The sequence below is a fragment of the Hipposideros armiger genome, unplaced genomic scaffold, assembly GCF_001890085.2.
Source record: "Hipposideros armiger isolate ML-2016 unplaced genomic scaffold, ASM189008v1 scaffold_97, whole genome shotgun sequence".
Taxonomy (NCBI): domain Eukaryota; kingdom Metazoa; phylum Chordata; class Mammalia; order Chiroptera; family Hipposideridae; genus Hipposideros; species Hipposideros armiger.
Genome location: NW_017731447.1, coordinates 2002754 through 2026350, shown reverse-complemented (window position 1 = coordinate 2026350; position 23597 = coordinate 2002754). Strand labels below are relative to the sequence as shown.

At 42.5% G+C, this 23597-nt stretch overlaps 2 protein-coding genes across 5 annotated transcripts in view; one reads left to right on the top strand and one right to left on the bottom strand.

The window, feature by feature from the left end:
- The window catches only part of MEST (mesoderm specific transcript), a 181936-nt gene that overhangs the window by 4841 nt on the left and 153498 nt on the right, over positions 1-23597 (top strand). For 2 of the 4 annotated variants that reach the window (XM_019646101.1, XM_019646102.1), the window contains exons 3-12: positions 306-385; positions 774-851; positions 956-1092; positions 1263-1321; positions 2364-2404; positions 2970-3040; positions 3281-3382; positions 4710-4786; positions 5535-5598; positions 21100-21113. In XM_019646101.1, coding sequence (XP_019501646.1) covers positions 306-385; positions 774-851; positions 956-1092; positions 1263-1321; positions 2364-2404; positions 2970-3040; positions 3281-3382; positions 4710-4786; positions 5535-5598; positions 21100-21113 — 723 coding nt within the window. Of the gene's footprint in view, positions 1-305; positions 386-773; positions 852-955; positions 1093-1262; positions 1322-2363; positions 2405-2969; positions 3041-3280; positions 3383-4709; positions 4787-5534; positions 5599-6494; positions 7690-21099; positions 21114-23597 lie in introns of those variants that run through there. The other 2 variants (XM_019646099.1, XM_019646100.1) reach the window with 1 other exon arrangement.
- The window catches only part of COPG2 (coat protein complex I subunit gamma 2), a 126568-nt gene continuing 110754 nt past the window's right edge, over positions 7784-23597 (bottom strand). Inside the window, exons 21-24 of the mRNA XM_019646098.1 lie at positions 10083-10180; positions 9209-9347; positions 8825-8923; positions 7784-8342 (exon numbers count right to left, since the gene is read on the bottom strand). Coding sequence (XP_019501643.1) covers positions 8212-8342; positions 8825-8923; positions 9209-9347; positions 10083-10180 — 467 coding nt within the window. The 3' untranslated portion in view covers positions 7784-8211. The remainder of the gene's footprint in view (positions 8343-8824; positions 8924-9208; positions 9348-10082; positions 10181-23597) is intronic.

Genomic DNA, 23597 nt, shown 5'->3' with positions numbered 1-23597 from the left:
TAATAATACAGACTAATGGGAGAAATACTTTTTAAAAAACTGGGTGAAATTAAGCAGACTCCCTTTAAGTATTTTCATATAAAGTATGCTATTTATAATTTTTTTAATGTACAGATTTTTAAAAATCAAATGCCTGTTTTTACCTAAAGCAATACGTTTGCATTTAAAAAAGAAATCTGTGATTTTAATTTCATTAACTTGGGCAGGATTTCTTGTTCTTTATGCCAGATTACTTAGATTTAATAGCATCAAGATTATCTTTATATGTAGTCGGCCTAATAGATCTCTTTTTTCCTTCTTCCCAGATTCTGTGGGTGTGGTTGGAAGTCCTGAGATAGTCGTGCTTCTACATGGCTTCCCAACATCCAGCTATGATTGGTACAAGGTAATGAAATCAGACGTTCTAGGTCCTACTATCCCAAATCAAGGACTGTCAGCATTGGAAGGCTCTTGCATATTTGAATTGCTTAATAAAATAGGATTCAATGCAGAACTGTTTTTCATTTACTGTAAAGGAGTAAAAAACTCTGGCAACCTGGTAAGGTCATTGCCAAGTTTAAAAAATGCTGAAGTTCCTCCCTCCATAGAGATTCATAATTAGGAATAAAGCGCTTTTCCAAGAGGATCATCTGTGGGCCTGTGGTGGCTCCATGTGATTTTCCCTTTATTGAAGTCTGTTAAGGTGAAAAAGGGATGAAACTCCTGTTGGTGTAGGATGGAGGAGAGGAGGGGCAGGACGCACAAGTTCAAAATCATCCCTTTCTTTCTTGTAGATTTGGGAAGGTCTGACGCTGAGGTTTCATCGCGTGATTGCCCTCGATTTCTTAGGCTTTGGCTTCAGTGACAAACCGGTAAGCCGTGTTGAGGGGTGGGGGTGGACGAGATGGAGGGGTCAGGCTGGCAGACACGCGTCATCATGACTTCATCCTGTGTCTCTGGGCTTTCCTTCATTTAGAGACCACATCACTACTCCATATTTGAGCAGGCCAGCATCGTGGAGGCGCTTTTGCGGCATCTGGGGCTCCAGAACCGCCGGATCAACCTTTTGTCTCATGATTATGGAGACATTGTTGCTCAGGAGCTGCTCTATAGGTCAGTGAAGCCATAGACTGCTGTACTCTGCACAGGTGTCACAGCTGTAAGGCGCTGGGAAAAGTAAATCGACCCTGGCTTCTTTCTAGCCCTGTGCCATGGAAGCCTGTCTTCAGCCGGCGCGTTGGTACGGGTCAACTCAGTCAGATGTGTTTCCCTTCCATTTCTAGGTTCAAGCAGAATCGATCTGGTCGGCTTACCATAAAGAGTCTCTGTCTGTCAAATGGAGGTAATTGCCTTGGCATTGGGTGGAAGGTGACGTGGGCCACGTTTAGATATCACAGTGACATCTAAATGGTAATCTGATGGTATCGCAGACACACACAACTGGGAATCTTTACCTTTTCCGTGCCATGAACCACTTTGGTGATCTGATGAGATCTATTGACCCTTTCTCAAAATGGTTTTAAATATAGAAAATAAAATGAGTTAAGGTTATGAAGGAAACTATATTGACATATAGTTAATAAAAGCTGTGTTACAATGTGTGCCTTTTTAAATGCATCATTACATAGCAAGATCTAGTGGGTCTAGTAACAACTGTTATTAGAAGTAGTAAGGAGTGTAAGTATTTTGAAATGTCTAGAACAACGACAGCAGGTTATGCACACAGTTGAAATGAAGCCACAGGTGCCTCTAATACCATGGTAGTTTCATAAACTCTTAATTGGCAGTGCCAAGTTTCCATTAGGAATTAGTGAACACTTGATTAGACTTTTTGGAGATGTTTCATTGAGCCTGGCCTGTAAATCCATGAATCTCCAAATATCCCCTGAATACCTTCAGGTCAGATTGGGAGAGGTGTCTGTCCCTTTATAAGTAATGCTCATGGCTTTCTCCCATTGACTCTGAAGAAAAATGGAAAAGGAAAAACCTAGGTTTGGCTGTTTTTTTTTAAGGACCTACACTTCCTGAAAAATCTCTGGTTTATTTTCTAAATCAAAAGCACTGTGTTTTTCTGAGGATGGAAGAAAACGCTGAGGGGAGTTAGAGGCTACTCAGCAGTATGGATGACTGCATACATTATTTTTCCTGTTTTTCTACCTTTACAATCAGGAAAGTAATCCCAGTGGGATATAATTTGACCTATTAAAACCCAGAATTCCCTGGAGAAGGAATTAGATGACAATATTAAGTTCTTATTTGTACTTTGGTTTTTAGCTGTAAAGGCCCCAAAGGTGACAGTGAATAAGGTGGATAGTCTCCAATAAAGGGCTTGCGTTTTCCCTAAAGTTTTAGAAAGTGACTAACATAAGTCTTTTCTCCTACAGGTATATTTCCTGAGACTCACCGTCCTCTCCTTCTCCAAAAGGTTGGCTACTCCACTGACTAGATCCTTGGTTAAGATTTAGACTGCCGTACATAATGCTGGGAACTTAATATTAAGGGCCATTCCTGCTGTAATGGGCCTTAGTTAAAATCCTTCTCCTCATCAATTTACATTAATGAAGTTAGTTTTTTTCCTTATTATGCAAATAAAGCAGTGGAAATGGCCTCTGCAAAAAAGCCTAAAACTTTCTGAGGATAAGAGAGCAACATATGTTTGGAGAAATACAGCGATCTAAAGATTTGTGTCATTAGCGTGATGTTTGAACAAATTGGGATTATAGTGTAAAGTTGAATATGTCAGTTAAACGTCTTAGGGATATAGTAAAGTGTAGAAATGTTATCTTAAAGGGAATTAGAAATAGGTTTGTTTTCCGTGAGAGAAGAATGTGGATAGGCAAAACAAAAAAACTAAAAGCCAATGATGAAACCTTTCAGTAGGAGATTTGGCTCAAGTCATGTTTTAGTTCCTTGTATAAAACCTTTTGTCCTCATTAGTCGTCTTTTTCTCTCTGGATTCTGGATTTTTACTTTTATTTATTTACCTATAGCTTCTCAAAGATGGAGGCGTGCTGTCACCCATCCTCACTCGATTGATGAACTTCTTTGTATTCTCGCGAGGGTAAGTCCTTGTCAGAGACTGATTCACTGCAGCCTGGGAAGGTGGCTGCCACTAAGATGCTGGGCCAAATCCTAGGGTTTGATATTTTAAAGCAAAGGTGTTGGCCACTTACCATGGTAGTAGTAGAAGGAATTTGTAAATCAGTTAAGGGTCAGCCTACGCGACCTCTGAGGTTCCAGTCATAGTTGACATTCTGAATCCTTCTCACACTTATCTTTCTGCTTTTTTGGACTCTTTCAGCCTCACCCCGGTCTTCGGGCCGTACACCCGACCCTCTGAGAGTGAGCTGTGGGACATGTGGGCAGGGATACGCAACAATGATGGGAATTTGGTCATCGACAGGTAAGACATAACCCTTTGCTTTGGTTTCCAGAGAGGCTTTTGTTGGGATGTGGGGAGCTGTGGGATTGCTCTTCTGATACTGGCTCTTTCCTCTCACAAGAAGGTTGGTTGTGACGTACAGGGTAAACCAAAAAAAGTCATGCTCTGGACTTTCTAAGAAGGAAGGAATCCAGACTGGAGGAAGCCCTGAGGCATGTGGCACACAAAGTTTAGATAAACAACTGCAAGTTCTCATGCTAATTCAGTTATAACTGGCTGATTGACTTGGCAAATCCTCCTTGGGACATTTTGTTAATACTGACTGCTTTAACATGACTAATCAGAGTTGTAAAAGGCATTTAGTGCCTCTCTCAAAGTACAAGTCTCTTCCTTTTTTCATATCTTTTCTGTAGCCACCAGGATTGAGAGGGGACATTTCTCTGTCTTGTACAGAGCATTCCCACACCCTGGTTCAAATACTGCTTTCACTTAGGGACCTGGCAATGATGATATCCATAATGACTTGAGATAAGGCCCTGTCCTTTGGCCAGCTGGGTCAGCATAGCTTCCACTGATGGCTTTGCTGGGAACTGTGAAAGCGAGGGAGCCGTTCCTCCCTCCCACTCCCGTCCCTATGGAACCCTGAAAATTCATTTTCATATAAAAAAATGATAAACAAAACCATCTTTTAAAATTCCCTTACACTTTCCTTTCCAAAACGTAAACAACACTTTTAAGAAGTGCTATTTGAGGTTCGTAACTCTTGGAGTTGCCAGGCAGAATAATTAGAATATATGAGTTTGAGTTCTAAAATGTGGCTATGGTGTCAACATTGTAGAAAGAGAAATTCTCCATTTTAACTGTGGTCAGATGAACGGCAGAGAATGAAGCTTTGTGCTTATGAATTTCTACACTTTGAATTTTAGAAGTCGATGTCAATTTAGAGATCATGTGGTTAAATCCTTTTATTTTAAAGGTGAGGAAACAGGTCAAATGGTGTGTATTGCACCTTTAAATCACGTAGCTAGTTAGTGATGGAGCCATAGTTAGAACCTTAGGCCTAGGCTTTAGTCACTTATAAGGCAACCTAACTTCCAGCCTTCCTAGAGCTTATGCCCTGCCTAATTTATAAAGAAACATTAGGCATGACCATTGCCATAGCTACATGGAGGTTCACTCCAGAGGCTAACAGAAATTGATAAATTAAGGGGGCCGTTCCCAGGAGTGCCAGGCTGCTTCTGGATTAAGAGAACGTATAATATGTTCCTTATGACTCATGTCAGGCCTTAGCATCCCTGTAACAATGAAAGTTTCTTGTTCTACTCCTGCTGACTTACTTGTCCTATAGCCTCTTACAGTATATCAATCAGCGGAAGAAGTTTAGAAGACGCTGGGTGGGAGCGCTGGCCTCTGTGACTATTCCCAGTGAGTATTTCTATGTTACAATCTTGATAGGAAAACTGAGGTGCTCTGGGGCTAAAATAATTGCCAGCTTTAGCAAATAAAAATATAAGACACCTAGCTAAATTTGAATTATAAACAACAAATACTTTAAGGATAAGTGTGTGCTGTGCAATATTTGGGACATATATTAAAAGAAACCCATTATCTGAAATTCAAATTTAATTGGTCATCCTTTACTCGGGTGACGCTCTTCAACATCTGGAACACGAATGATGTGTGTTGTAGAGCGAAGCACAGAAATCACAGATCCAGTGCTAAGGTAGGTGGTGTTACTGTCGGGAGTGGGAGTTAGGCTGGTTTATGTGCGTTGTCAGGGCCTGACACGTTAAATGCTGAATTCCGGGCATAAGAGGCTATTTAGATTACTAATCAAGAGGCTAGAGGTAGTTTCTGCTCATTTGTTTCTTCATTCTTACAGATTTAAAAAAAAATCGGTGCTGTGTCTAACACATAATAGTGCTCAAGAAATTGTTGATTTCAAATGTCAAGGGTCAATTATAACTGACGCAAGAGACTTAAAGAATGACAGTATCCTGGATTTATAGAAAGCGGATGCTGGAAGTTTCTTATGCCTTCCTTAATTAAAAGAAGCTAGATTTTCTATCATAAAAACTAGTTAAAATCTTTTTTTTGGAGAGGTAATTTTAGCGTGGGGGTCGGAGAATAGATGCGAGAGCTATTAGTCATTCATTCGTCTTCTCTTTCCTAGTTCATTTTATCTACGGGCCCTTGGATCCGGTGAATCCCTATCCGGAGTTTTTGGAGCTGTACAGGTGAGTCTCCCTCAGGGGCTTTGTTGTGTTAGTGCCTCACCCCACCCTGATGGTGGTGAACAGGCTTGCCTGGTGCTCTAGCCACCGTCTCTGACCTCACTGGCCGATCCAGGAGACATACACTAAAGGGTGAGCCTGGGAATCTTATTGTCACATAAATGTGAGGTCAGGAAATTCAGTTATACATTGTCTTCACTGGCACAGCCTGTTTTCACTGTCACGGCTCCTACATATACCTAGGCGGACAGGTAAGAAAAAGCTATCATGGGAACCAAGGAATGGAAGTGGACAAAGTTTGTAAGACATGCTTGCTTTAGTCTGATTGTAAAGCCAACTCATCAGCCTCAGCTGATAAGACTCCAGGGTGGGTGGGAGAAGAGCTCACTGTGGAAAAGGGCCTGCTCATTGGTTCTTTTCTCTGGGTACTTACGCGGAAGGTGTCGGAATATGAAATCTTGACTTTGTCACATAAGAACGTTCCATACCTTCATATGGCCTCGTAGCAACAACCCAGTAGTAAACAGCTTGCATTTCATTTCCAACAAAGTACCCCTTCGTCTCCTCTTATCTTGACTTGGACAGTGTGGCCCACTGGTTTGATGCCTCATGCTTCTCTAAGGAGCTGGAAGTCATCCTGCTTTGCCATGTGTCACAAAAGTATTCTATGCTCAAGTCGTTGTCTGTTGGATTATGAACATTTAAAAACTGGTCTGTGTACGTCATAAATGGAATTGGCAAGCTAATCTGCCTAAGATACAATTCCAAAGTCGAAGCTGAATAAGCTCTTTGTTGGTTCCTTCCAGTGTGGTATGTCCGCAGGGGCATTTACTGGGGCTGCCCACTGATTTACCTCCCTCCAGCCTCAAGTTCACCTCCGTGCTGTTCTCTTCCACTAGGAAAACGCTGCCGCGGTCCACAGTGTCGATTCTGGATGACCACATTAGCCACTACCCACAGCTAGAGGATCCCATGGGCTTCTTGAATGCATATATGGGCTTCATCAACTCCTTCTGAGCTGGAGAGAGTAGCTTCCCTGTATCACCTCCCCTCCTCCCGTATCTGTCGTGTATTCTTAGGAATAAATGCCCAAGAGAGGTCCTGGCCACCAGACACTATACTCTCACACAAGTCCACCTGACTCACGGGTGAACAGCATAGAGTAAAAAGCCAGTAGAAGCTCCGACTAAGGGTGACCTAATAGTTCACCTCCCATTCCGTTGACATCTCATCAAGTGTGTGGACTTGCGTTTGTCTTTGTGTTATTAGGAAATTCTGACAAGCACTACTACTCACTGATGCAGAAAGACAGACATTCTTTTGCATAAAATGTCCTTTAACATTTCTACAGCCTCTTCTGAAATATTTAGAAATGCTCATTTCTGGCCCAACCCTAATTGGACTCTAATAGGAAAGAACCCTCCTTACCTCTCCTTGTATAGCTTTAAGGGCACATGCTTTTTTTTTTTAAGTATTCTAGGCAGCGCAGCTTTGAATGAGTCTCCCTTGTCGTAACTTCAGATTTAGTTTCATCAGCTGCTTCTAATTAGACACTTTGTTAAAGTAGATTTTGCTTTAAATAAGTAGTCTAGGTATGCTTTAAGATTATGATTTACCTACACGTATTACTTATATTTTATAAGGATACTAAACCAGCATACACTCGGGCAGAGTAGTAAACATAGTTACTTATTAAACATAGTTAACGTTTGTATAAATTGAACTAAATTCAAAACTATTTACAGAATTTCCTAAAATCACAAGACGTGAAAGACCGATAGCATCTATACCAGAGATGTACTGTTATTAGCTGGAAAGACCGATTCTAACAGCAAATAACAGTCTGACTCTTCATACCTCAGTGCTTCAAAGCACGTCCCTCCTGAGCGAAAGTGGAGGGGAGGGGACCGTTGTACAGTCCAAGTTACCACGCCGAGTGTACACTGATTACTTACGGTGATTGCTTAACTTCTCACTGGCTGTCCCAGGGAGGTTTCCTTACGTAGCTCCACAATTCCTGGACTTTACAGGCAGGAAAGTTCCAGAAACTTTAAGAACAAATTCTGAAAGGCCTGTGAGCAAATGGTGCTGAATACTTTTAAGCCAGTTACATTATTTTAGACAAAACAGGATTAAGTGATCATTTTAAATTCTTTTTTTTTTAATTAGCAACTTCAAGTATAACAACTGAAAGTGGAATAAGTGTTTATTTTCTATTAATAAAAATGACTTTTGACAAAAGTGGACTCTGCCTTCCCCTCCCCCACCACCCCTCTGGGATAAAAGCTTTCCGACATTGTCAGGAGCTTTCAGACACACATTCAATTAAACAATATAATGAAGTTAAGCAGCTGGGGTATATAGGATAGTATTTGCTTTTCAAGATCACCCAAAGCTGTACTATCACAACAAAGTTGACCAAGTGTAATTAAAAAACAAAACAAAACATGCAGGACGACAGATTTTTGCTTGATCTGCTGGCTCAGGGCCAAACATTGAATTTGCTTCTCCAAAGTCATTAATCTTTAAAAGTATGATTTTGGGAAATTCATGCCACTAGCCTAAAAGCCCTCTCACAGTGAAGTGCACATCAACTTCATTTTTCCCAATAGAAACTTATCCAACAGAAGCCAAGATAACATCTACAGGTGTTCCCTCTTTGCTTCTGACAGTCACCTGCATGGTCACTCCATCTGCTAAGGCCAGCCTCGACCTCACCAATAAATCATAGCCACCTCTGTATACACCTGACAGGAAAAAAGTGAGGAAAACCATATTAAGAACTCCAAACAAGCTCTGACTGATGCAATTTATCATGCTCTGCCTGCATTCCCTATTATTTTAGTTTAACTTTTCTAGTGATCTGTATTTATGGTGGGAATTGAATCCTGCATACAAATTCTGAATCATCTTTTATATTCCCATGATACCAGGTACATAGATGGTATTCAATAATATTGATTTGGAGTACTCAAATGGGGAGAGGTAGTGGCATTGACAGACATGGGAGAGATTTTAGTAGTATTTTAGGCCAAATGTACATCTTAAAAGAACCACCTAGGAAGAGCATGCAAATTAAACAGCTAAAACAAATTACTCATTTTGATGGGGCTTCAAATTGTGACTCACAATGGGATAAGGGGGCAACAGCAGGGCAAGAGACGCCCATGCACACCCCTTTTTAAATTTTGCAACAAAATAAAGGGGAAATCCAATGGAGGTTGCTTACCTGCCAGGTAGAGGGAATGGGAGTTCTTGTTCTCAGGTACTTTGTCTGACCTCTCACATGGCTGCATGCCCAGAAATGTGATGATGTTGTTGACAGCTTCTGTGTTGACAAGATTGATGCAACAGGATCAGAAAAGGTCAGCCTAGGGATCTGCCTGTGTGCCGGGAAGTGCTGGGAGCTGCAGGGGAAGCGGGGGCTGGTGGTGTGAGGAGGGAGCCACTGGACTGGACACTGGTGACTCAGCTAGATGATGAAGACGAGTCCTGGCCTTTTAAGTGAAGTAGCTTAGGAAGTATTTAAAGAAGAGTTCTTCTGGAATAATTAATATTCCTGTTAGGTTTTACATCCTGCTGTCAGGCAATACATAAGCAAAATTGTTCTCACCTTCAAGAGTTTTGGTAGAACTAAGGGCGAAGGTCTCCTCTTTCTCAAAGGTGTCTCCCACCTCTTCCCAGGCAGCAGCAAAGTTAGGCTTCAGAACCTTCTGGATGTGGTCAGACACAGTCACTTCAACATCTTCCAGCTAGTGGGTGACAAGCAGGAGTCAGTAAATGAAGTCCTTTCAGTACAGAGCAAAGATGGAAGGGGCTAATAAATATGGTTTTTTAATTCTGTGTTACATCCTTTACAGGCGCTCAGGAAAAAGTCTACCAAACTAGTTTGAGGTCTGAGGTCTGGATAAGTCCAATAATAGGCTTTAGCGAAGGAAAGCAAGGAAACAGGACACCTGGCAAAAGCCACATTCAGATCAACATCTACAACCCTGGGGGTACACAGCCATCGTGTCCCCACACCTAACCAAGTTTGGGCCGTACTGGGCCTTCTGAACTTAGCGTTCACTAGTGGGTTGATATTTCTTTACCCTTTCCATGCATTCTATGAAGGCTTTTCAGTCCCTAATGTGGCTCAATTATAAGCAAACTAAAAGCTGCTGAAAACGATCCCCCTCCCCATACTTTAAATAAAACTCATTGATCTCGATGAAAATCAAGTAATTATTTTCATCTTGTAATTATCCCAATTGTAAAGCCATAAAACAGGGTGCGCTGTGTTTTAAGCCATCAGGCTTAAACCTCAATTCTTTTTGGCATCATGCACTCCCGTTACAGAGGGTTAGTCCAGGCCCTAATCACTTGTGATCTGAGCAGAATAAAACCCCATGACTTCATGTCAGAGGTTCCGAGAAACATGTTCTCCAGGTAGGAGTCACTCAGTGGTTCAAGGGGGTCACAGCCGTCTCTAAGCAGGGGAGACTCACCACGTACTCGTCATCATACCCCTCCTCGGCGGGAACCCCAGTGTCAGGGTCGCAGTCCCGGACGGTGAACTTCATGGTGCAGCTAAAGGTGCCTGCAACTGGACAGAGAGCAGGAGGCCTGTGTCAGTGGCAGCACAAGCACAGAGTGGCTTGACTGAGAAGCAGCACCTGCACTTGGCACCATGTTCGGTATTACCAAGTGCAGCATGCGAGCTCTGTCTTCTAGGGCAGTCTTTCTCAAAAGCAGCCCGTAAGCTGGTCAGAGGGCAGTGTCACAGAGTCTGACTTTAAAATCCATTCCCCACTGTGGGTTAGAATAGCTCAGAAAAGCTGACATGGGCACAACCCTGTTTTTGTATTGGTATAAAGAAAGCAGCAAGGGACGTACTTGGGGGGTTCTGACATGCATGTCAAAGGGGGCTACATGTAGGAAAATGTAAGAACCACTACTTTAGGAGCTGACAAACAGAGCAAAAACTAGCGATGATAAAAAGCACATGGATCATTAATACTAAGCACATCAGAATCGCAGTAGCAATACTGACTTAGATTGTGGACCGACAGTGGGTCCATAGAGCACCAGGATGAATTTGCTTTATGTCAACTTTCAGCCTACAGTGAGTAGGTCAGTCATGAGGTGCTAGTATTGGTCAAGTCAGTGTCTTCACATGGAAAAGCAAGAGGGCAGTTCTATGTTTTGAGTTGACTGGTGGAAGTAATAAGAAATGGAGGTAGGAGCACATTTTTGGAACGTGAACCCTTCATGAAGACGATAGGATTTTCTGAAGTGTCTGAAGGAGGGGATGTATTAAGTATGGATGAAAAAAGGGTTTAATCCATGTTTAGGAAAAGGCTTATAGGTACAAAAATATTAGAAAGTGGGGGGTTTGAAAATTATTTGGGGGGTAGGCAAGGACGGGAAAGAACAGACTCAGATGTAAAGGTGGCAGATGTGACAGGCTGGGTGGTGAGACGTTTCATCTGCTCAGTCTTAACTTGACATTCCCTCGCTCCAAATGTGTAGTAAATGTATCTGTTGACATTCCATGTAAAGGTGTAAACGGATGTGCCAGACCCTTAGATAAAAAGATGACTGAGACATGACCTCTTTCTCCAATAGCTGTTTGTCTAGGAGTTAAATAACTGTGTGTGTGTGTGTGTGTGTGTGTGTGTGTGTGTGTGTGTGTGTGTGGTGTGTGAGTGAGAGTGAGAATGAGTGAGAGAGAGAGAGAGAGAGAGAGAGAGAGAGAGATCTACCTATATACCTGAAACATCATAACTCAATGCCATAGTTTCTTTAATATGACTTTTAGGAGCGGGCTATGTGGAAGTGCAGGATTAACAGCCTGGAAAAATCATAAAAAACTGAAAGGATATAAGTTTAATTGGATCTCAAAAGATGTGAAAGAGCTTTGGTGGGCAGAGGAAGGTCGACTAGCAAAAGGAAGGAGGCCAGAGAGGCCATGGGGTGGGTGGGAACAGTACGAGAGATGCTAACGCATGGGTGCTGAGAAGAGAATTTGTTGAGGAACAAACCTGAAATACCTTGTATTTCAAAAGAAGGAGACTAGATATTTTCCAGCAGGCTCTGGTGATTTTCCAGTCACAGACTAAGACAGTCAAGTGATTGAAATGTTAGAGATAATTCAAGTCACTTGTGGGAATCCTATGAAGAATAGGTCTGAATTCAGAGAGCAAATAAATTTAATAGAGGAGGTTGCAAACATGATGGTAGTGGGTTGACCAGTATAGGAAAGAGTGTACCTATGAAGATGACAATATTTTAATGCAATGTGGGGTTGATGAAAGAATGGTCTTGATTAAACGAAGGTAGGGTTTTCCGCAGAAGGAAGAGAGAAGAAGAAAGAAAGAAAAGCAGAAGTTAACACACATCCAAAATGGGTCAGTTGACAAAAAGCTAGGATTTTTTTTTTTAAAGAAAAAGCTAGGATTATGGTAGGGACAAAGGTCACGATCAAATCAGAATGGAGAGGCAGGAAGGACAATAGTTATACAAGATTGCATGAACCCGTTTGATTCTGAGTAAGCGGGGAGGCTACAGGCAAATGAGGAGGAGAAATAAGGAGAGACACTCAGGGACAATGGTAGATCACGCCTGGGCAGACTGGTTGCATTTTATGAACAAGTCATGTCAGAAGACGTTTATATAAAGTAAGTGATATAGAGAAACAGACTAAAGAAGCAGATGGGAATGGTATTGGTAGAGACAATGTTCCTGAAAGTTTTGTGGCAAATTTTTCATGAAATGGTTTGGGTGATACAGTGAGGTTACAGGGAATCGAAGGTGAACGAACGTCAGTAAATATCATTGGTAGCAATCTATCAGTGTTGCCAGGAAGCATGACACACACTGGGTGAGGAGAGAAGGGATGAGAGGGGGCCTTTCCATGCAAGAGAACAATACTGACTGCCCCCTGCCATGATACAAGGGCAAGAGGTCATGAACAAAGCCAGGCAAATAACCCAAGGCAACAAGAGAATGCCCTGGAGGTCTGCATTAAAATTGTTCTCAGAGATGAGGCTTGTCTTGTGAGGACTGACTGAAATGAGAGAGAGCTACTAAGGAGACCTGAATGAGAAGAACGCAGAGGTAGAGAAAAGATGGATGCCGGGAGCTAAGGGAAGAGAGAGATGTGTGAACTAGGCTGGGGGGGTAAATGGTAGGGTAGGAAATTCAGTAGGGAGTTGCCAGGTCGCAACCCCTGGAGGGGAGACTGTGACTGAATAAATGGCGTTATGAGGAGATTCCAGAAAGCTTGTGGGAATAATAAAGAACAGGAACAGGATGTGGTTGATGGGGCAAAAATTAGGAAAGGGGTAAAAAAGGATGGATTTGCAACAGGCTAACTGCAGCAATCCACGCAGATCTAGATGGAGCCAAGAAAGAAATGCGTGCAGTCTAGGGTGCAGGAAGTCAGGAAGACGAAAGCGAGTTGAGCAGTGAGTGCCCAAGGTGAGGGCTGGGCCCACAGGTATGCCATCCACACAGCAGGAGGGTGCCAAAGAGAAGGCTTTTTTCTAGGACAAATGCAGGGGAGAGGAGGAGAGGCACAGAAAAGCAACGCTACAGCTGCCCTCAGATGAAAAGCGGTCACACTAAGGAATGAAAGACACCAACTGGAAGGGTACAACAGCACCCCTGGGCCAGAGTCCTGATGCAACAAGAAAAAAGAGAGACGGGAGGTAAAGAAAAGGAGACACTGCACAGTGGAGGGTCTACAAGGCCCAGCAGGATCCAGACGGGACCCTGGCAGAGCTCAACACAGGTCTAATGGGTCACATTTTGGGTGTAAAGATGATATTGTAACGAGAAGTATGAAGGAAGTGAGGAGTAAGGACTAGAGTAGGAGGTAGCAGACTAGTTCTTGAAGTACCAATTTGGAATTAATTAAAGTATGTGGGTGACAGGAAAGTTTATCAGGAAGCTGATGAATGCTGATCAAGAGCTATTGGTGGCAACTTCAGAGCTATTAGGCTTGACTTAACAGAGGGTGTGAATAGGTGGTTTGTCCAGAGAACAGGTTATTGTATTCGATGGGGAATGAGTGAAGATGAGGAGGGCGCTGTGTCTGAAGAATTCTGCAAGCATTCTTTCTGCAGAGATGGTAAGTGAAAGGACGATGGGTAGTTATGACACCGTAGTTTATTGCACAGTGTGTCATTAAAGACTGCTGCTCTTAGAAGTTGTCCTGTCATATGAGCATTGGCTAAAAGTGACATTTCCTAGAGAGACTTGTATGAAAGTATCATGGAGGAGGAGAAGCTGGAGGCTAGAATCTAAGAATGAGAGAAGACAGAGGATTTAAGCGAGGGTGCAGAAAGCAAGGCCTGAGTAGGGAAGGGCATTAGAGGGCCACAGTGAGGAGCGCTGGAAAATGGCCGCGTTGCAGACTAAGAGAGATGGGAGCTAGGCTAGATTACAGCCAAACAAGAGAGAACGTGAAGGGGAAGTGGCTAAATAAGAGCCGGTGTTAAGAAGGAGTGCATGTGGGAATCTGATTTGAAGCACCAAGTGTGACCAATAGGATGAAGGGTTAAAGAGTCTAATGGGATGGATTTCTGCCATGGCCAGTGGCAGGAATCTGAAGGTCTGGGCTGAACTGAGAGTGCAAGTGTGTTTAGAAGTGTGTGGAGGAAACAAGGAAGGCGAGGAATGATATAAAGATGGTAGCTGAGAAAACAAGTGACTGTGAAGGTAACATAGGTGTTCCTCTAGGGCAGTGGTTCTCAACCTGTGGGTCGCGACCCCTTTGAGGGTCGAACGACCCTTTCACAGGGGTCGCCTAAGACCATCGGAAAACAAAAAGATATTTACATGACGATTCGTAACAGTAGCAAAATGACAGTTATAGAGTAGCAACAAAAATAATTTGATGGTTGGGGGTCACCACAACATGAGGAACTGTATTAAGGGGTCGCGGCATTAGGAAGGTTGAGAGAACCGCTGCTCTAGAGTCAGTCATGGAAAAGAATGGAAGAGCCTGCAGAAGGGAGGGGTCACTTGAAGATTGCCAGGTACTGACAAGAAGGGTATGGTACCATGCTTGTACCAAAGATCATGATTAAATAAGCAAGGAGACAGAGACTAGATACTACATAACGCAAGTACTGTATGAAGAGTACTGAGAGGAGATGGAGCGGCACGGGCAGAGGAGAGGGAGCGGCACAGGCAGAGGATATGGGGTGGCATGGGCAGAGGATATGGGGTGGCATGGGCAGAGGAGAGGGAGCGGCACGGGCAGAGGAGATGGGGCGGCACAGGCAGAGGATATGGGGTGGCACGGGCAGAGGAGAGGGAGCGGCACGGGCAGAGGAGATGGGGCGGCACGGGCAGAGGATATGGGGCGGCATGGGCAGATAAAGTGAGGGGCAGAGTTTCCCACGGGGGGAAATCCTATAAGATCTTATCATGAGTTTGTTAGGTCAAATGTTGGGGCTTAAGGCCAGAATCTGAAAAGCAGTGTATATAATGGAGAAAATCGGCTCCTGAAAAGTACTGGGAAGTTTTATTAGGAGGATTAGAGAAGGAGACGTGTTAAAATAAACCCTGATATAAAGCCAGGGCAGTAACCTTAAAGACACCAGGGTAAACCTCTGAGTAGTTTGTGTGTAGCACAGATGACAATTATTGGAGGTGAGTGGCTATCATGAGTAAAACTTGGGAATCCAACACGAGTAAAACTTCATTTGTTACTTCTATGTACAAATGATAGATGAACTTATACTAGATGTAATTAAGATGTGGGAGGGCAAACCACCAAAGGGAGATACAAATGATTATCATGCGAGTGCCACTTTGAAGTTACTGAGAATTTGCTCTGTTCTGTAAAGATTTGTTTGGAAAGTGAGAGATATCTGCTGGGGTTAGGACCTGGTTAGGGAGGCTGAGTCCATTTGAATGAAATGGATATGGTAGCTAAAAGAAGGGGGCTTAAGATAAGGTAGCATATTTCTTTACGGCAAAATAGGTAATAAGGAGAAAAGGAATGGGAGAGCAACGTTACAGTTGTCCCCAGATTCAAAGGTCATTTGAAGAATGGCAGGTATTGACTAGAGGGAGAAGGCCCCACCCTTGGGCCAAAAGACACGAGGTAAAAGAGGAGAGGTTAAAGCTAAGAGGAGCACAGTGTGGACTGGAGACCAATTCTGAGCAGGTAGCATGGTAATAAGAAAAACCACAGGCACCATACAGGGTCCCAGAATGGGGACCCTGTCAGATATGAGAATGGGCCTAACTGGTCAAATATGTTGGGTATAAGGTCAGATTGCAATGACTAGTATGTATAATGGGAGAGAAATAAAGGACGGAAAAGGAATGAAAGTCAGCAGTGGGCTCTTGCTGTCTGGGTGGGAATTTTTTAATGAAAGGGCTGGATTGAGGGGAAAGTTTAGAGCAGTGCTTCTTAAAATGTGCTTTACGAACATTGCTTAGAAATTTGTTAGAAATATAAACTCTTCAGCCCCATCATGAATCAAAAAGGTGAGGTGGGGCTCAGGAGTTTGTGTTTTCCTAAGCTGGAGAACTGCTGTTTTGGAGGAAGGCAGGTTTAAAGTAGTTCTGATAAAAAGTCTTTGCTAGCGGCCTGTCATGTTAGGACTAGCTGAAAATTAGAGAAGCAACTGAGGAGACTTGTAAGAAAGGATGTAACTAATACGTTGTATACCAACTGTACTTGAAAAAAAAGGATAGGAGATCAGGAGAAACTGGAACTAAGGAAGGAGAGGGACCATATGAATTAAGTTAGGGTGGGGGACTTGTAGGCGAGGAACATGGCCAACGGTTGAGGGCATTAAAGAGTGCTAGAATGAGGAACACTGGGACATGGGACAGTAGGAACTTGGGGACAATGACTCTGTGAATTCAGATTGTAACCACGCACAGAGCGGAAGGTGGGACTGTGGCTAAACAAGAATGGAGGTTATGATGGAGAGCTGCTCAGGGCGCTTCGTGGAAGATGGAGCGTAGAGAGGCTGTGTGGGGTGGACCTAATCCAGTCACAGTCTGAACAGTGAGTGCCGATTGAGGTATGTGTGTATCCAAAAGAGACGGCTGAATCTGTGGGAATGATTGTACATAGTCTCTGAATGAAGGAGGGAAGCTGAATATTAGAGTTTTTATAAGGCAAAATAAAGGAAAAGGAGTAAACTAGCAAAGTTAAAATTGCTGCCACTTGAGAAAGTATCACTTAATAATAACATAGAAATTGTCACTGATACCAACTGAAGGTTTCTGGCACCATACTTGGGCCAAAGGTAATGATGGAAAAGGAAGATGACAGGATAGACACTATGTAAGGGAAAGGCTTGTCTGAAGAGGAGAAAAGTGGTTTTGAGTGAGGGAGACAGTAGGGATCAGGAAGGGAGGATACCTCAAAAAAATATGCATTCATCACTGTCAAAGGTTGAAATATATGAAGCAAATCTCCAAAGGGAAATTGGGAAAAATGTTCTATAAGAGGGATATTAAAGGTATACTCAGAAATTAAGGACACGTATTAAGACTTGCAGAAGACGAGAAGCAACCGAGGAGACTTGTATGAAAAAAAACAGCAAAGAAGGGTAGAGCGAAAGGTGGAGGTTGGAAGCTAAATAAGAGGGGGTGCGTGAATCAGGCTGGGGTACAGAGCACGCAGTGTAGAAACCAATAAACAGGAAGGGCAATTAAGAGGGCTGAGTGGGAAAGGTAGGAAATGGGCGTTGGAAATTAGTCTGAGTTGTGTAGTAACAAGGAGAGTGAGGTAAAAATGTAGCAAGTGAGGGTTTGCTGTCCAGGATGCTTTGCTGCGAAAACCCTGAGAGAAATGGGTGTGGCAATATAGTGAGAGGTCAGAAATAGGCTAAGCGGGATGGACATAAAAGGCAGGCCAGAGGCAGGAATCCTGTGGACATTGATGCTGAACTGAGAATACAAACAAATGCAGTAAAGAAAGTCGGATACAAGGGGAGATGGCAGTGGGCTGAGTAGGGAGTGCCCAATATGATAGGAGGACCTATCCAGAAGAGCCCCCTGAAACCTGTAACAATGATATGTTATGTAGGTGGCAGCTGAAAGGAGGGGACACAGAAGATGAGGCAGCATGTTTGTAAGAGAAACGAAGGAACCAAGAGGAAAGGCATGGAAGAGCATGAGGGTTCCTGCAGATATGAAGGGATTATGTTAAGAATGGCAGATATTGACTGCTGGGTTATGGCACCATACTTAGACCGGGTTGTGACGGAATGAGGAGAAGGAGTTTGTTAGCTGAGTTAAGGACCATCGTATGAATCAGAAAAGCCAAGAGTAAATGGAGTGGCAACAATGCAGATCAGGTGTATAACGGAGAGACTCAGAGGGCGACCTTGAAATGGTTCAGAGTGGACAGCAAGGCCCAGTGGCAATGAGTGGTGTATCTAATAGTTTCAAGGACCTGGATAGGAATGGGAATTAGAGTAGACTAGATATTGATGCCATGGGTAAAACAATTTATCTAAAACTTGGTTAATAGAAAGTTTAAGGGAGTTTTATTAAGATGAATTCTCCTAAAAAGGCAATACTAGCAACCTTAAAATAAATCAGGAGCATGGGCAAGTGGCTGGCTATCGAGAAGAGGATTAGTATTTCTTGAGGAGTGGATGGGAATCAAAAGAAGTAAACCTCAGGAGAAAAATACTGTACCCATTGTTATGATATAGTGTGATAGTAGCTGAGATGGATAGTTAAGATGTAGCAGAACGTAACAGAATAAACAAGAAGAGAGGGGGCTTAGTCTAAGTAATGGGAGCATTTCATGAATTAGAGAGGGGTTCTCCAGAGTCAGAGTGGCAAAAAGGCAGATAAGATGTGGGTTACGTACACCCAGGATGGAGAAACCTGTAAGATCCCGGAAGGGAGCTAGCTGGTTAGAATGTCTGGTGGTCAAGCTTGAGATTTGTGGTGTGATAATCAGGGAGAAGTAAACCAAGTAGACTAGCTCATGAAGTTTTGATGGGAAAAAAGTTTTTAAAGAATTTATATACATGTTATTTATGGATATAGAAATACTAAAATTATAAAAATATGTATGAGAATAAGTATCAAATTATGTGGTAGTTTATCTCTTGGAAGGGAGAGAGGTAAATGATTCTGAAGTGGTATAGATGGTCTCCACTATATGTGCAATATTTTATTTCTTTAAAAAAGTCTCAAATACAGATTATATAAAGATATAAAGAAGGTAGTGAGTGTATGAATTTTGGGGGGATGGAAAATTTTAATTAAAGAGCTTGGTTGATAGGAACAGTTAGAAGGGGGAGATTAGGACACATCTTGATGAAAAGCCATTGATAGCAAGCTGAAAGCCATCAGTGTGACCAGCTGGTGGGCATGGGTGAGGAGTTTCCCTGGTGAGAGGATGGTCTCTTTTGGTAGAAAGTGAGTGGATACCATGAAGACAGGGTACCTCAACAGTGCCTCTCAAGAGGAAAATGACATGTCTCTCACTAATTAGAGATGGAGGTGAAAAGTACAGATTTTAATATATGACAGCAAATCAGGGAAATCTGCAAGAATTTGTTGTATAATGTTGTATAAAGTATAATGTTCAAGTTTGCTCAGAAATTAAAGTGTCATGTGAGAGAAACTATTGAGACATATATTTAAAAAAAGAGAAGGAAAAAGTAGAGGACCATTAAGGCTAAAATCTAAGGAGAGGGAGTATGGTGGAGAGGGAGTATGGTGCAGAGCGTGCTGTCTTGCAAAATGTTGACCAAGGAAGGACAGTGAGGCGGGCCAGGGTGAGGAACCTGAGAGACACCAGACCTGGAAGTTCAGTGAAGAGCTGGGTGGTAAGCCAGAGATCAGACAGCTGAGGGAAGAGGTGAGAATACAGCTCAATAAGAATTGGAGGATAATGTGTTGCTGCTCAGAAAGCTTTGTTGGCAAAAGATTTGAAACAGTTGGTGTGGTCAATAGAATGAGAGGTTAGAGAGAGATTAACCCTCCGTTGGGCACAACTGATCTCACAGATTCACTGCACACAAAGATGCCACTATGAAATAAGTCTTTGCTGTACTAAGTCACAAACACAACTGGCGATAGGTTACGGTAGAGGGGGAAGATACGGAAGTGATGAGTCATGATACATAAGTTAACTGTTAGATATTTGAAAATTTGTGTGCAGTGAATCTGTGAGATCAGTTGTGCCTGACGGCGGGTTAAATGTGACCAAGTTTAAATGGGCCAGACAGAAGTCCTAGGTGAGTCTAGACTGAATGGATGGTGGAAACAGATTCAGTACAGAGAGCAGGAAGGGAAGAAGATGGAAGAGGCTGAATTGTGAGTGCTGAACATCAAAAGTGTACATACCCAGGAGAGATGATTCTGTTCACAGGAAAGATGCAGCTGAAAGAAGAAGGAATTTTGGAGGAAAGTAGGGAGTTGGCAACAATAGACGGGAAGGGATAGAATGTTCAAGTTGCTTGCAGATGGAAAGACATTATTTGACATATTGATGGGAGACTTAGGCCAAAGGTCACAACAAGATAAGAAAATAGAGAGGGTGGCAAGTAAGTAAAAGGGGTATTGTATGAATGAGAGCAGTTTTGAGTAGATGGAATGGCAACAAGACAGGTCACCTGTGAATGAAAGAAACACAGAGTTGTCAGATCTCAGAACTGTGTGTGGAACAGGAGATCTGGGGCTTCCAGAAGGACAGGAGTTGCGTAGGCTGGCTTGTGAAGTCTTAGTGGGACATTTATGATGGAAGTGATTGTTAGGCAAGGTTAGAAGGAAGTAGATTAAGATAAACCCCGATAAGCCACTGGTGGAAACTGTAAAAACGTCACCACTGACCTTTTAGAAGGTATGGCTTGGATACATTTTCTGTAGGACAAATGAATGCTATTGGTTGAGGAGTGGTTGGGAGTCATGATGAGATAAATGAGGAGAGTAATCCTGTATTCACTGACATACAGAGCCTCTGAGTGAAAGATGTGTCGAATAATGTTTAAGGCCTGGCAGAGCAAATATTCAAAGGGAGTTATGGCAGACCTGCTGATGTTCAATTTGCTGAGAATTTAAAGAATCACATAAAGACTGGCTGAAAGTCAGAGAAGCACCTGAAAAGATTTGTATTAAAAAAAAAAAAAAAAGGAGGAAAGGGGAAGGGAGAAAAGATGCTGGTTAGAGAGAGAGAGAGTATGAGTTACGATGGATTTGGAATCTGCAAGGTGCCCAATAGCCAATATTACTGAGAGCAGAATGAGGAATGCACGTGTCACCAGCTGTCTACTCACATTATCAAAATATTTGTCACCATCCAAAGTGTGTGTCCATACATCACCATGTGCTCGGGAAACTGGGTACAGGGAGTTAGCGTTCCTGTGCTAGCACAAACTTCCAAGTTTGCACACAAGTCTGTTTGGGATGCTATATGCTCGCTGCGATCATAGGTCTACCAAGAGGCTTACTCCTATGCTTAAGGTTTTTAAATGCATTATTTCTATCATCTTCCCTACAATATGCATGGAACAACTCAAGCAATTCACCAATCGGTAAGTAAAAGTTTCCAAAAAGTTTCTTATTTATATATTTCATTAAAAAATGTATATGCATTTGTTATTTATCTTGAAAACCTATCATTATTTCTTGCCATGTAAAAGGAGAATGCAATTACAATCTTACAGCATGGGTTCATTTTGTACTGCATACAAACGTGTACTGCATACACACAAATGAATGAGTGATATGTTAAGTACTTATGTAGTTTCCCTTTAAAATGGTTTTTAATTATAAGAAATTTAAAATTTTATAATAGTATTTTTGTGATGCTTGAAAAATAGGTTGGATTTTTAAAAGGGAGAAGGTTGAGGGCGTTTTCAAAATAAGGTATTGCAATATAAGCATTTACTAAGAAAAATTGTTATTTAGAGTATTTTAAACAAAGGATAATGAAAATTGTACTTATAAAGCAGTTGAGTAAGGAAGAGAACTGTGTGGTGAGGCAGTTCTTAAAGGGAGATAAAGTGATGACTCAAAATGAGATTTAAGAGGGATAGTATCCAGGATGGTATGTTTGCATAGAAAAGTGCAGTCCACAGAGAGAAATGTTAGCGACAGCTTCAGTGAAGCGGTCCCAAAACAAGGCAGAGATCCTATCATGGGAAAAATAAAAAACCAAAGCAATTCAGCAAAGTATGTAGGAAAGCAGAAATACAGAAATGGATTGAGTAATGAGTGCAGAGCAAAAAGAGGAACCAAAGAGGAAGGTATGAGGTTATGAGAAGGATATAAACTCAGAATTTGGATGTTAATAAAAGGTAGAAGAGGGGGAAAAACCCCAAGAGAATGGGTGGAAAAGCAAAATGTACCTTTAGATGGGAAAAGTCATGTGAGGGACGGCATACTGGAAAACGGGGTTTGGCACTACAACTGTCTCTAATGGAATAAGGGAGGTTGTGATAATAGAAACTAAGTAAAAAGCGCACGGTATGGATAGTATTTCAGAGTAACTAGACTAAATATAGGGGGAAATAGATTAATAATAAGGAAACCCAGAAACATGAGGACAAGGAAGTGGAAATAGGACTGAAGATGGGCCCAAGGTCTTGAAGAAAGTGAAGGCAGGATGGAAACAAGTCAAGGCAGCCATATGCACTGGAGTGGAATACTGGAAAAAGGCAAGTGGAAAAGATAGACTGAGTTGTACGTTTAATCGAATTCCAAACCAAGGAGGCGAAAAAGTTAAGAAAGAAAGGGGAATTCAGTTGATATGAGGGAAAGGGTGCCATGGAATGGACTTGAAAGTGCACATCCGTAACCAGAGAGGACTTTTTCAGAAAGACGGCACTGAACAAATGATGGAAGGGGCGGGATGAGGCAGCAGGGTTAAATATGGCAGAGGAAAGAAAGGAGTACAGAATGGAATGTGCAACTAGCATTACACATACGACTACAGGTGCCCTGAGGAAAAAACAAAAATGACACGAAATGTCCTCAGTAATAACGGAAATTAAACGGAATAAAAGACAGGAACACTGCACGGATTATACTATATACAGAGATGAGGAAAAAAGTAGTGTACAGTAAACCCATGATAGGGTTAACAGCAAAGAGTGGGGAAATTAAGGTGGCTGGCCAAACTTGTTACAGTATGTAACTTCAAAGATATGAATTAATGAAAAAGGAAAATATTCAGTGGTGAAGAAAATATAAGAAGGAAGAGGTTAAGAGTATATGTACCATTTTATAGCTGAGTTCAAGGAAGGTTCAAGTTTCCAACAAGCTCTAGAAGAGAGAGAAATGCAGAGACTGGCAGTGAGAGTGAGGCAGAGCAAGAAGGGATGACAGGAGAAGGTGAGAGCATGTCCAGGAAATATTAAACATGAAAAGAATAAGGGCTTCAATGAGTAGGTTTCCAAAGTTCAATCAGAGAAAATTTTACTTTGAAAACAAGTAAAATTAAGCACAGGAATGAATGAGGCACGGACTAGGAAGTAAACAAGCAAACAAACAAAAGTTGTAACAACAATTCTTGACTACATCTTGACTAAAAAAAGGGAGGAACTAAGCAAATGAACATGTCTATCTATAAAGAAGACTCGTGTTTGGGGCATGACAGACGTTGGGTATGAAAGAGTGCAGTCAGAAGGACAGTGCCGGATAATGTGAGAGTGGGGCCAACTCGGGGTGGGGTCTTTCAGGAGAATGTGTCAATGGCAACCGACAGAACACTGCAAGCTCAAAGTGGGAAAGTGCAGCCCAGGGGTCAGGTTGGGCTTCCACCGCAGTGATTCTTCCCGGGGGTGGGGGGGGGTGATTTCACCCGAGGGGGGATGTGGGCATGGACCCCAAGGGAGGCCTATCAGAACATCTGGGGGGGCGGGAGCAGTGCTCTGCTCCAAACAACAAAACCAAAAAAACAAAAAAACAAAACCCAAAAACACCTCAAAGATGATATGATAGGCCGCCTTGGGGGTCATGCACCCTCGGGTGAGAATCACTGGGTGGAAGGGGCAGAGGGCAGAGCTGGGCAGGCA